This window comes from Ambystoma mexicanum, chromosome 3q (genome assembly GCF_040938575.1).
Source record: "Ambystoma mexicanum isolate Mex_15411 chromosome 3q, UKY_AmexF1_1, whole genome shotgun sequence".
In the NCBI taxonomy this organism is placed as follows: domain Eukaryota; kingdom Metazoa; phylum Chordata; class Amphibia; order Caudata; family Ambystomatidae; genus Ambystoma; species Ambystoma mexicanum.
Window position 1 is genome coordinate 537314067 of NC_090926.1, and position 14078 is coordinate 537328144.

Here is a 14078-nt window from a genome sequence, read left to right on the forward strand (position 1 = left end):
AGACGACATGGAGCAACACAGGTTCGATCCCCGGGTCCAAGCTTAGAAACCTCTGGGTATTAAGCGTGTTGTAAATAACCAATCATACCCTCCTTGAGCTCTTTGAAACAGTATCCTGTGTATATAAATAAACACTACAATACAATGAGCAGGGAGAATATAACCCTTTAGTGTGAGACAGAACGAAACTGAGGCAATACTAATCCGATGAGTAGAAACAGCCCAATATTGCAAACGAGCTTGCAGTATAAGGCACATAGTAGCTCCAATCTGGCTCTGGGACATGCCCTTCAGCTTTGGGGCGGGCACTCCTGGTTTTGGAGGAATAGTCCCCATCTGATTGAGGGATCTGATAATAGTGCGTGCATATCTCCACAGAGCAGCAGGGCGGGATATGGAGAACACTGGCCTAATGCCGGGGCCTCTCCAGCACGACATGCGGTTCACAGTGGTGTGTGGGATCTGCAATACTGAAATGGAATGGTGTGATGGGGACGTGCACAGTTTCACACACTCTCGCTCACGCTCCCCCTCAGGCGACATAAAGGGAATTACTCAGCCGCAAGACATGTTGGTCAACTGCCGAAAATCGGATTAGGATCTACATTTTAACAACAACTCTGCCTCCAGCCCATCACTACTTTCAGAAGAAATACAAGCATTTTATCCTATCGATTCCACCCTGTGCGGTTCTAAATGTACAAAGGAGAGGTAGGTTATTTCAAATTTCGATTATAAAACCACTGAGGTGGGGGGTATAAGCAGACCCATAAATGGATATATTAATAATTCTACTCTTTAAACATTTCGCTCTTGGACAAATATTTATTGTTACTGGGGTACCATTTCTTTCACCCTCTACCAGCTTTTGTATTCAGCAGTCGCTCGCGTGGCCCTCCTTCCGCTGCGCGTTTTGCACCGTGCCTGATGTTTTCCCATCAATGTTCACACTAATCCCATTTGGGCCCACTCCTTAAACTAATAAAGGATTAGCCTGACATTTGCAGAAAGGCCATCCCATCAAAGCTCATGGGAAGGAACACAAGCCTTTTCATCAGGTGAGACATTAGTGCGGGGGCCGAGCTAGGTCTCACGGGGCGCTGGCATCCGTTTCTCGCCCGACAGAGGAGGGCAGAGCAAGCAGGCAGGCCATTAATCTCATGGTAATGAGGTGTCATTTCCAGTGGAGACCTCCTGCCTGATCAATCTGAAGGGCAGGAGAGTAATTAAAATGGTGTCACTCGCCCGCGTCAACGACTGGTCCGACGGTGGTAGCAACATTCGCCGGCAGGCTCATCGAGGAGGGGACACCGCTGTCATGGCAGTTGGCGCTTTGCAATCGACGTTCAATGCAGGCAACATTACAGTCACGCCAGATGTCTTTGTGATAAGCAGGTGTCCTTCTGTATGCCAATCACCTGCCACTGAAACCACAATACGTGGACAGGAATGTCCATGGAGCAGTGTTTATTGCATGAATGATATCAGTTCGGCTACTTAGGGATATCAGCTCTTACGAACATGCATCCACTATTGGCTTGCCAGCTGTTTGCTCCCAGGGTGCCATTAGCTGCCTAAAACTTGGTCCCCTACGAGATCAGTATGCCATGCAATCTGTTCTTTGTGCAATTCCTTGCCTTTCCCTGCATTCTTAATTCATTTGCATACTTTTGATTAGAAAGTGGAAGTTGTTTTCTCTGCATTGCACTGGTGCTATATGCATTCAGTGCACAGTTTATGGAATTCATGTGTTAGGTCCCACAGGTGTGAATTGTGGTGCACAGGGTTGTTGGCTGCGCCACTCGTTTGGTCATTGATGAAGTAATCTCTTTTGTCTCCGCTCAAATATCTTGGCTGGGGTTCCGGCTCTTGTAAGAGCTGCAGCAGGGAGGTGGCCATGATTGGAGTACCGCTAGCTGGCAAAGTGATTAGTTTTAATGATTTTTCCTTAGCCATCTGTGCCCAAGATATGGAGCGTTTCCCAAACCAAGATGGAGAGAAGGCACCTCTGAGCTGATTGGCTAAAATAAGATCCGGTCTATTTTGAATTTTATGGACACTCTTCAACTGCCTTTCACCCAGGATTACCTTGGGCTTCTCTCCCTGTGAAGTGCTTCAACTAAAGAACAGCTTCAGATGACCTTTCTGATAAAGAAAACCCTGAGTGAAGGAGAAGATTGGGAGCGCAGCAATTAGCTAATATTCTCATAGTCTCGGGAGGATAGCTCAGGGGCAACGTGCTCGCCTTGGAAGCAAGACGACACAGAGCAACCCAGGTTTGATCCCCGGGTCCGTGATTTGAAAACTCTGGGTATTAAGCGCGTTATAATAACCTATCCTATCAAATGTTATGCTTGAGCAATTTATGGACTGAGTGTGTTTCCTGCAGCACCCCAACCCACTTGTTCTAGCTTTGGCTGTCTGCTGCGTGAGCCTAGAGGCAAAACATACTACTCCCATCGTCCGGGAAGACAGAAAGCAATTATACTTCAGTGCGCTGTGAAGTCTGCACCATTTCACCAATGGCGCAGCCACGCGTGCGCGATGCCACATCAGGGAGGAAGAGAACTGTTTCACCTCTGTGCAGCATGAAGTTACCACGCTTCGCCACTCCGCAGCCTCAAGCGCGAGATGCTGCTCAAGCTCGAGGCAATTGTCTCCCAGCTGAGAAGATTTCATGCGCTCATGCGAGACATAACTCACACTCTTCTGTGAAGAGAGATCTTCCTAATTACTAATGCAAGGGACGGAGCGATCACAAAGGAGCTTAGCCAAGCACCAGCATGATCTGATCCACTCCGGAGAGCAGCTCTGGGAATGAGCGAGGAGAGCCACAAACTGAAACACAAGGAAAAAGTCAGAAAGGAGGAGTATGAAAGCAACTGCTAAACTGTTCTGTAGAAGTTTCTGAAGTTAGTTTAATTTAGAGTTAGGGCAAGATAGGGACAAGCTCTGTTCTTAACCTGTAAGTATTAATGCGTAGCAGCGCTCCAGCGCCCACTAGTGGTGGGCCTCAGAAGCAGCTAGCGAGTGGCTCTGCTCACTGGGGAAAGGACAGACACACAGCCTGCTTGCACAGCGCATCCTGGGGGACACAGGAGGCTGGGACCTAACAGCATGCTAGTTGGGAGAGTAAGCTCCTACAATCCTTTGAAAAAGTGCCTACATAGTCTGGAGAAGTATTGTTCTTCCAGTTCACGTGAGATCCTCCTAACCCTGAACATCAGCTTTCCATGATGTTAATTTTGCACTATCACTCATAGATGTAATACTTGTGTAGGTCTCTGTTATACCGGTTGCACAAATCATGTGTGAAATCCTAGTGTCAGAGCGACACCCCACCTCATTTCCCCTGCACCCCATCCTTGTGAAGGACTCTACTTGCATTAGGGCTTCAGGGCTATTTATTTACTTGCTGCACTTCTGCTGTGATTGGCAGTTAGCACAACTCAGCGGCTGCAAGGGTTGGAGGAGAGGAACTTTACACAGCATAACACATACCAAAATAATAACCACGACTGGGGCAACACATTGGATAACATTTTGTGCGTGAAGGGGTTTGGCGCTGTGTTAATCCAGTTTTAAAATCAAGCAAAATTCAAGTTTTGATACATTTTATTGAACTCCCAATGTATCAGGCTAAGATGTTCCAGGAGCTCTGCGAAGTCCCAGAGACCTCGTAAACTTATGCTGGTCAGAAGACAAATGAGCAACAAAAGAAAACACACACAGTTTAAGTTAATCTTACATTCAATGTTAAGTAAATCTTTAAAAAAAGATGCTTCTATTTCCTTCTAATTTGTCCACTCCCCGTTTAGTGTAGTGTATGCTAGGGTTATGTGTCCACGTGCAATATGTTTGAAGTGTTTCCAGGGGGAATACTACTAAGATTAATGAAAGAACTGAAAAGCAAAGATGTTATTAAATCAAATCGGATAGTCCCGCCTTTGTCTGCTTTTGGTATCGATGTATCCATAAAAAGAGGCAATCCAAACATTAATTAAGCCTTACAGATCGAAGGATGGTTCATTAACACAGGATAATGACCCACGCCGGGTCATTGCCGAAGGCAAAGCCGGGGGCTATAAAATGGGGAGGGTCATTTTCTAAACGATAATGACTACTCTGGAGTTCAATATGGCTATTAGCATATGGAGTGGTTCAGTTAACAGGGAACGTGTTCTTACTGTTTGGAAAAATGTGCACACACAAGTACCTTACAGGGATATTTAATGAACATGGAACTTGTCAGAATAAGGTTTTGGCATTTGGTGTGCCATTTCCATGTTGTGCGTCTTTGAACTGTCCAAGTACCTCTGCCTTTACACAACTCAAGGCAATTGTTTCTTTGTGCCTTTTCAGGCTGCTGCTGACATCTGAATGTGTACATTGAGCTATATACCTGAGATTATAGAACGTAGTGTACGCATTATGATTGGATGAGAGGAGAACTGCAATGCAATCCGTGTGTTGATACCAACTAAACAGAGGTCACAAAACAAATGTGGTGCAATATGTGGCATGGGGTGCAGTGAAGCCTCCCTGGAGAGTACAGCCTGACCTGCACACACGTGTAATCCCCTTACCTGTACACTGTGGTGGGAGGGGAAATAAGCCTCACGTGCCCCTGGTAGAGCTCCAAAGCCAATGGATCGTTGTCCCCCTTGTACAGCAGGAGGCCGTTGTCTTTGTCGGTGGCGACCTGCAAAGGAAACATGGAAATGAACAGAGTCCAGCCATGCCGCTCAGAGCCCACACTGCAACTTCATGGAATGAGTAGGACGCAGCAGACACCCCAAACAATCCACACATGCATCTTTGCAGAATCTCACATGAGGCATCAGAGCTAACATGGTGTCCAATACAATAATGCAACTACATTTCTATGCAAAGAGGACGAGCATACTCGTCCTTAGCACTTAAGGGGTTAAAGAAAGGGGGATGCTGTCAAGCGAGTGAGCACTTAGAGAATTCGTGCTAGGAATACAATGAAAAATGAGTGACCACTAGACCATTATTACTTTCCCATGTCCATTATGTTATGGGTCAAGATATTTCCCTATTAGCAAAACACAGTTTACTGAGCATGCTTTGGGGTAACAATGTGTAGGGTGTTGCATTTGTTTTTAAACATGCAAAACCCCCCCATGGACTTTCATTTGCACGAAGGAGCACACCAGGAAGGGCAGATGAAAATGGGTTCAGGGATCTAACCCAGGAATAGGCGACTGAGATTGACTAGAAGGACCTTTATTCTAATTCACAAGTAACAAACTCATCTTGCTTTGAAGAGAGAACGATGAGTCTCTGAGAAGTGTGCATGACAAACAAACCTAGAGGCCTTGATAACGATCAAATTGGTCGAAACACGTGTCAGCTATATCTATGGACTATTGAAAGACTTCAATCCAAGAATACTATTGCACAAATTAATATTTGGACTATTCTTAAGATTTATAGAATCGAACAAACGTACGGTTAATTTTGGATTAACTAATGAGAATACTAGTTCCAAGCGCGGAGACAGTCTCATAACAATTCGAATTACAATTTCACTGCAATCTGAACAGTTTGTGGGAGGTTCACGGTTATTGAGACGCCCGCTGCTGGATCCTTGACTCTTTTTTCAATCAAAACACTCACTAGGTTTGGTAAACAGCGCACAGTAACTTGCACAATACCCATGATTCAGTTTTGACTTTCATTTGCACACCTGACTACATTTGCTTTGGATACATATATACATTAGAAAAGCATGATATATTGCAAAAGATGTATGGGCGTCAGTGCATATGCATACAACTAGTAAGTAGGTTTGGATTACAAGTGATACCGAAATTGTATAGCATTCCCATAAAATACCTTAAATTGTGGTCCTACAATGACAAAGCCCCAAGTCACTTGCTCACATGCAAATCTTGTTTTCTGCCATAGCAAGTTTTTTCATTAATGGTACGGTTTTTATGATTACGTTTTATATTTGTCTCTTCAATATCTAAGAAGGAGCCAAGGCTAGGGGACAGGGAACATCTCTGCAATATAGGAATATTTCATGCCAACCCAATCCAACTTGTCACATGATTACCTCTCAATACAGTTATAATCATAAACGATCAATGACATTGCATCTTTAATTTAATGTATCTTACATCCCCACATTAATATTCATCCTCATTACATTAGTCCACACCTGTTTGCAACAATGTCTCCCAACCAGTACATAACCATTACAATGTTTATGTTATTTTATTTAATACAACCAGCCAGGGGTGTTGCTAGGTCTGGAATATGTCCGGAGGTATGCTAATGTTGAGACTGTCAGGACTCGGGGCTAGCTAGCCTTTTGGTTGTAGCTCCTGGGCTTCCATCCGGGGCTACAACCAAAAGACTTGGGGCTATAGTCTCCTCAGCCCCACCCTAGCAACTCCTCTGCAACCAGTCCATTTGTATTCACTCACCTTACTCCCATGGAATGACCAAGGATTCCTGTTTTTGCTAGTCTTTTCACATTGACATCTCAACATGTTTCAGCCCTTCTATCCTGTGGACTTTCCTCAGAGGAAATAAACTATTAAGAGGTTAAACTTGGATTAAATTGAATGACAGAAACATTGTAATCCTGATGCAATTATAGGGACTGATTAGTGCACAGTGATGTGGATTAATGTAGCAGGAATAGAGTGCAATGTGTTAATGTAAGACTCATTTAATAAGTGATGCAATACAAATTAATGTTTATATCCATAACTTTATTGAGCGGTTGACTGCAAGGCAGGTTGGACTGTGTTGCCATGATACATTTGATTTTGGTGACATGTTGTCAACTCTGCCTGATCACTACTGGCCATTTAGAGGGTGAGTCCAGTCTCTCCTCTGCAGATCTGATTCTTGAATGTTTGTATTGCCAAGGGTTATCAATGTCCATGCCAGTTTGTCTGTGTCTTGAAAGCAATGTATGATCTGTTGCATTAAAATCTGAGATTGAAGCCATTATATAATGATTTAGCTGCATTGACTCAGGGAAGGAAGTCCCATTTTTTAGACGAGACTTAGAATGACTGTCTGCCTGAGTCATATCAGCCCAGATTAGGAAAGGAAGAAATGCCACCTCCAAACTCATGTGAAACATGTGTGCATATGTCATCTTGGAGACGCTGATCAATGGTGAGGATTTCTCCCTGAAGGTCTTACTTTTTCTAACCTTTTCCAGAGTTTGCTCCTAGTTTTCATCCCTTCCAATGGCAGCTTTAACTTCATTGAAGAATTCCACCACCTTATGGAAGCACTTTGGAGACATTTGGATTTCATGAAAAGATATGCACTTTTAATTGTTCCAACATTAAAAACGAAGCTATATACTGCATCCCCTTTATTTGCTCATCTGATTTTCCCATTGCGTTGCTATATCTCAAAAATGTAATATATGATACTGCTATGTAGACCTCCCCCATTCTTCCTTCCCTCTGTTCTCGTGTATGCATTCTGTATGTCCCCGCTGTTAGTCTTTATACAAGATCTTCGACTTCAATGCAGATCTCATCATTGTTTAACCTCTCTAAGCTGTTTTTCATTCGACCATTCTCATGCAGTTACTAAGAATACGTTTATATATTCATACTCCCCTGGATTAGAGTGTGAATATTGTTTTACTACATGAATTTCTGCAATGTTATTGCTATGTATTGTTCTTACTTCTTATAATCTTAATAACGATTAATAAACTGAAAAAAACGAAGCTAAGATGGGCACTAAAGCAGATCTGGAAAGTGACTCGGGTGTAGTATTTAATATCACCAAAGAAATGCTTTTGCTTGTTGTTATATGTATACACTATCTGAGGTTTCTGCTACTGATCTCTATTTCGTCCAGGCATCACAAATGTACATGCCTATGTAAATGGCATTCAAAAGAGCACACATTTCCAGAATCTTCCAAGAGGTAACTATGTAAAACGGTTTTATATTCGAGTAGAGTGAGAGAAATGCTGAGGGATAGTGCCATGATAAGAAGTAAAACTAAAAATAACAAAAGTACCCTTCAGCATTTTTACTTTTTATTGTCAGATTAGTGAAATACTCGTTTTTCTTCTTTTTCTTTCAAGTAAAGGGAAACCTGTTTTCAAAATGGAGGCAACAAAGTTATAACCTCAGAATTCACAGGCATGGCTCTGGTGTCTGTAATTGAGTAGGAAAGCTCCATCCCATCCTCGGTGCAGCAGGGGGGGGGTCCACTCTTCTGCGCACGGTGCAGCAAGTTCAAGAATAGCAGTGACTCTGCGGCCGTGAAAAGCATTGCAATTTCCCAATGGTAACTACCTTTCTTATACGTGGCTTCCCAGGAGCCACATTCAGTGGTCGAAGTGGGCTGGACCGGATGGTAGCGGTGCGCCCCTACTTTTTAAAATTAAGTTTTACCTTTCCTATACTTTCATTTTAAAAAGCAGGTGCGCTTGTTTTTTGTTTTTGCCATATTGGGGATTCAAACCTGGGACCTGCTGGATCGGCGCCAAGCTCACATCACATTCAGCTACTGTTATTTTTTCAGTGGCCTGTTTGGGACAAAGCCCATTCCCTTGCCCCATTACAGCCTTGCTCGTCCAGTAACCAGAAACTTTCTTTTGCATTTAAGCAACTTAACATGAAATTACTATAGGCACAGCTGTACATACTGGTAATGGGTAGGGGGCTTTGATCTTTAGCATGCCCCTTAAGAGGAGTGAATGGTGGGTTTTTAGAAAGGGGAGGGTGTGTAAAGTTGCATGCTGTGGGTGACAAAGAATAAAAGGTAATGGGGTAGTTTAAATGCACTTTGAAGTTTCAGCCTTTACACAGTATTAGAATGTAGGAAAGGCGAGACCCAGGTGTTGGGTTTGTTTTGCGTGTGGGAGTGGGCCTGGTGATGGGGTCTGTGGGGAGCGGGGTGGGCTAACAGGGAACACAGGGTGGTTTTTACTCGGTACACTTAATTCTGTGATTACTTTGCCAGAAGTTGATTGTATAGTGTTTAATCTTGAAAAGTCCTCAAGCAGTCTTACTTTGGAACACACCCCAATCCCTAACCAACATGGAGGAGGTACATCTGAATGTTGATTGGCTGAGAATCTAAACACAGGAAAGACAGCCAACATTCTAAACGTCCCTTATTGTATGATTTCTGGTAAGAAGGCCCTGCTCTGTGTTAGCTCTCTCTGTGAGGACCTTTATGTTATTAAAATAAGGTAATGTACATCTGGGAGGTGAAAGAACCTCTGCTGTGAAGCGAGCGAGGGACACCGGAAGAGACACAGTGGGGCGCGGTGCTTCAGGAAAAAGTTAACTTGCATTTGGGAAGAATTGTGTGCAAGCCCGAGTAACATACCTGTTAATGTAACAAAGCAAAGAGCGACATATATTTCTGAGTGGAATTGTTCAAATGTATTGGTTAGGTTAGCAGAGTCTAAGATGCTTTAACTGCACTTCAAAGTAACTAGTCGGTCCAAATATGGCGCTTTGTGGTGGCTCTCCACTTCCTCTTTAACCCCTGTCGCGTTTCAGGTTCAGCTGTTATAACGATCAGCTGTGGGCGAGATGCACAAGTTGGTCTCTGGGGTTCAGCAGCTCCTGCGGGTCTGGACAAGTAGCGACCCAACAGGGGGTGCAGTAACATTTTGCCAGTAACAGTGTTTGAGGCTGGTGGTGTTTGCCCAGGGAATACCTCCAAACTCATAATGAGACACTTTATGATCAAATGATACTTACTCAGTCTTGGGGGCGCAGACTTACAGAACTGCAGTAGCATGAGGATATAACAATGTAAAGCCGTAGGTAACTCTATGAGAGAAAGGTAGGATGTGTGACTTTTGTTGGCATACCTGAAGGGATATGTTCCCCTGAGGGCGGAATTTGGCTGCCGAGAGCTCCACGTAGGAATCCTTCCCCACAAAGTTCACAGTAATGAGCTTCTCACATTTCTGTCCAGCAAAGCCAGCCACGCAGCGGCAGACAGGTTCTTGCTGCACCACAATGCACTGGGCCCCATTCTGGCACTCATAGTTGTCACAGGGGCTGGTCTGGAGCAGAACCATTGGTGGAGGATGTTCACAGAAGAGTCCACTGTGGAAGAAGAAGGAAAGAGATGAACCATCATTGTGGTGACTCACCAATGGGGTTGTCTTCAGATTCAGAGCAAACATGTCACTTACTAAATAAAAGAATATGCATTTGAGTAATCGGATGTTGATATTTGATCACACTTTTGGTGGATGAGCCGTGCCATTATGACTGCGGTTGATGAAAACGCAGGTTTTGCATGATTACTACGCCTGCCACTTTTCTTGTTCCAATCCCATTTGAACCTCACTTTCAAAGATCATTTTTACATCAAGCGCCTTTCCCCACTATAACTAATATCAGAAACACTTAAACACAACCCTTACAATTTCCTTCCTGTTATGGCCGATTATTTTCATATAAAGAAAATAATGATCTATAGACTCTTTCTGTTTATTGCAACCCTGTTCAAGAGGACATTGGAGCACAACATTGGCCATACATCCTCTGACAAAACTGGTCAGAAGACAACATTTACAGGTAGAAATACTACAATATTTACCAATTGTTAAAACTGTTCAAAAGGCACAAACAGGCTGTGAAAACAATAAGACAAATGTTGCTTTAAAACCAGGAACACATGTTCACAGCTATTCAAGTGAGAATTCAGATTAATGAGATGAAAAGCAGGAAAAGTACAAAAGCAGAAAATGAGAAAATAATAAGTTAAACAGAAAATGACACATCTCCTCTGCCTTGATGTTACTCTGGCCTGTGAGTGAAGCCGCAGCGGTATCCTGAGAGACTTACAATAAGGCATTATTTGCAAGGACTGCATTGAGAATATAACAATTTCCGGATGTAACCACCTCCAAATTGTCACCGATGCATCAACTTGAGTTAAGAATTAGAACTTAATTATTTAAATGGACCCAACAACTAAAGTAGCTTGTCAAACACGTGTTGACACTCACATGCGACTATACACTTTGTCAAAAACACAAGCTTAAACACAACCAAATAGACAATGGTCCCTGAAGTACATTATTCAAATAGATCACCCCCCAACAAACACATTTTAGGAGCCAGTATATAAATCAAGTACAGAGCTAAACTCATATGATGATAAAACGTTATTTTGGGCAATGCCCATAAAAGTACAATGGAACCACAACAGCACAAATGTTACATAACTCAACACATTGAATACAAAATATAAAGTGGCACGCTGAAATTACATATATTACAATAAAAGCGCTCTGAGCTCCAAAGCCTGCTCAACATAAGCATATATTTTTAGTGCGTAATTGACATTTGGAGGGGATAAAATCATGTTAAAAACTGCGCTTACACTTCTTAGACCCCGGCCTCTAAACAATAATCAAACATATTTACACTGCAACTTCACATATAAAGGGCATATTGGCAAAAAATACAACAAATCATCCAAATCGAGTTGGTTGCAAAGGCAGCTGTTCAAGCCTTGCGTTCTTTTGTCCTGCAGAGTGCCTTCCGTAAATAGTAAGTTGGACCTGCCCTCCTCCTTGGCACATTGAACCAGGACACATAGTTTGACAGGTCCAAATCTTCCTTCCTACTGAGATAGCCCAGGATGCTTTTTTTGTGATATTCACTAGCCTCTCTTTCAGTTTGTTTTAGTTTTCAAAAGTCATTAGTCAAGATATCTATGGTCTGGTAACCCGCCCCCCCGCCCCCCTCCCTCCCTTATCTAGTTTACAGTACAAATAATCCGTCAGGTCAAGCTGGGCAAAAGTTACTTATATATAATTTAACCATTTTAATGTATATAGTATGTCCGAATCCAAAATGTAATGAATTAATGACCTTGTCAATGACAGTGCTGGATTGCCTCAGAGACGCAGCCAATGCAGCAATGGTTGAAGTTGGATGAGGTCTAAGATGAACATCATACTGCATTTTTAATGGATTACATAACTGGGAAAACCCGTATTCACAGCCATAAATCTTCTAAGGAACTGGTTCTCCTTCCTTTGAACAGCCAATGGCACCTGATGCCCCCAAACTGCTACTCCATGCATGGCCCCCGGCACAGACTTTGCTCTATAAATAAATACGTAGAGCGTGCTCAACTGGGAGCCATTAATCTGGACATTGCAATCCTGATGCAATTATAGGGACTGATTAGTGCACAGAGATGTGGGTTCATGTAGCAGGAATAGAGTGTAATGTGTTAATGTAAGACGCATTTACTGGCCTGGGCTTCGATAAGCAGGTGCCACTTCAGGCCTTTCGAGAATTTGACGCCCAAGTAGGTGAAAGAGCTGACCCATTGCAGAGTGGATCCTTCAGTAAATATGGTTCTTGTTTTCCTTTTGGTAGTCCCTATACACATTACTTTGGATTTTGCTGCATTAATATTCAGATTTCTTGCAGACATATAATTACAAAAACACTTCACTCGTTGCTGGAAGGTCCTTCCAGTTTTTGCAATTAGAACTGCGTCGTCATCATACATTAACAATGGGAGACACCTTCCAGCTAGCTTAGGTACATCACTTGACACATCGTTCCAAGTAGCAGATAGTGAATTGATACACAGATTAAAAAGCAATGGGGCCAGCACACATCCCTATATGATGCCACGGGTTGAATTAATGGCATCCATTAGTTCCCCAGATGTCTTAACACATACTCTTACTGACAGGTCTGTGTGCATAGCTACCAGCAAATCCAATAAAAGAGGAACATGCCAAGAGATATAAAATATGTCTACAATTTCTCGTGGCTTACACAGTCAAAAGCTGTGCTTATGTCCATAAATGCTACATAGATACAGACACCATAGCCATACATATGTTTTCTCAAAATAAGGGACAAATTTAAAATGTTATCAAACTTCCCCAGGCCTTTATGGAAGTCATATTGAATATCTGATCAAATCGCATCCTCCTCTTCCCAGTCCATAATGTTCCCATAGAGTGCCAGGCCAAACCATTTTGCTGTTGTGTCAATTATACAAAGAGGACGGTAACAGGTCGGGTCTGCACTGTTCCCTTTCGTATAGATCAGGAGAACAATGCACTGATTCCAGCTGCATGAGAGAACCCTATTCTGCAAAATGATGTTACACACCCTTGTAAATAATGGCAGCCAAATCACATGCAAAATTCAATTGGAACCAAATCTGGGCTGGCAGCTTTCCCATTGGGTGTGTCTTTCAGTGCTTTTTCTAAATACTTTATAGAGAAACTAAAATAATCATCTTGCACAGAGTTATCTGCTGCCACAATGATTACATTTAAGGGTGACCAGACAACTCCATACGTGGTTCCTTCTTATTTGGGATCATCAGTATAATATACTCTGACACCCTTGTGCCACCAAATGCAACAACTATAGTTAGGAGGTGAGGGAGGAATTAAAAAAGATAAACAATACAAGAGGAGAGGAGACAAATAAAAGTGAGAGAACACATTCTACATTATTATCCTGGAAGATTGGCTCTTTAAAGTCTGTTTTCTCTTTTGTTGGCACTGTTGTCCGTCTTCGGCTATGACAAAGATTATGTACACCCAATTGCAAATAATGGCACACCAATATCCAACTGCTTTTAGTTCTGAGTGCTGGTGCTTGATAAGAACGCTTTTTTAAAGTGATTTGGAGAAAGGGAATATGCTACATGTTTACCAGCTAGATGGACCAAGTAAAATGGACAGAGATAACTTTAAGTCTAGCGTATTAGACATGCGAAAACTGCTGTGAGTAATTTTGTGGACACAGCTATCGTCTTCGGCCGGGTGGGCGGCTGGCAGCGTGCCCGCTGCGCGGTCCCACAGAACCTGATGCCTAGTTTTCTGGCGTGATGTCTAATCCCTGCTATTTAAATAATCACTGCCGAGCCTCCCGCAGAGCAGCATCTCAGCAGGGAGCTGCGAGGCATTCACACCGCAAAAGAACGAAATAACAGGTCTTACCCGTAATAGACGACATGTTTCTGCGCCGAATGACATTGATCAAAATACCACAGCTATTATGTGAATTGCTAAAGAATCCTTCTGTGAGTGAAAA

General features: G+C 42.9%; 1 protein-coding gene across 1 annotated transcript in view; it reads right to left on the reverse strand.

The window, feature by feature from the left end:
* SLIT3 (slit guidance ligand 3) overlaps positions 1–14078 on the reverse strand; it is a 1101025-nt gene that overhangs the window by 50803 nt on the left and 1036144 nt on the right. Inside the window, exons 31-32 of the mRNA XM_069654301.1 lie at positions 9851–10091; positions 4587–4702 (exon numbers count right to left, since the gene is read on the reverse strand). Of these exons, the coding sequence (XP_069510402.1) occupies positions 4587–4702; positions 9851–10091 (357 nt within the window). The remainder of the gene's footprint in view (positions 1–4586; positions 4703–9850; positions 10092–14078) is intronic.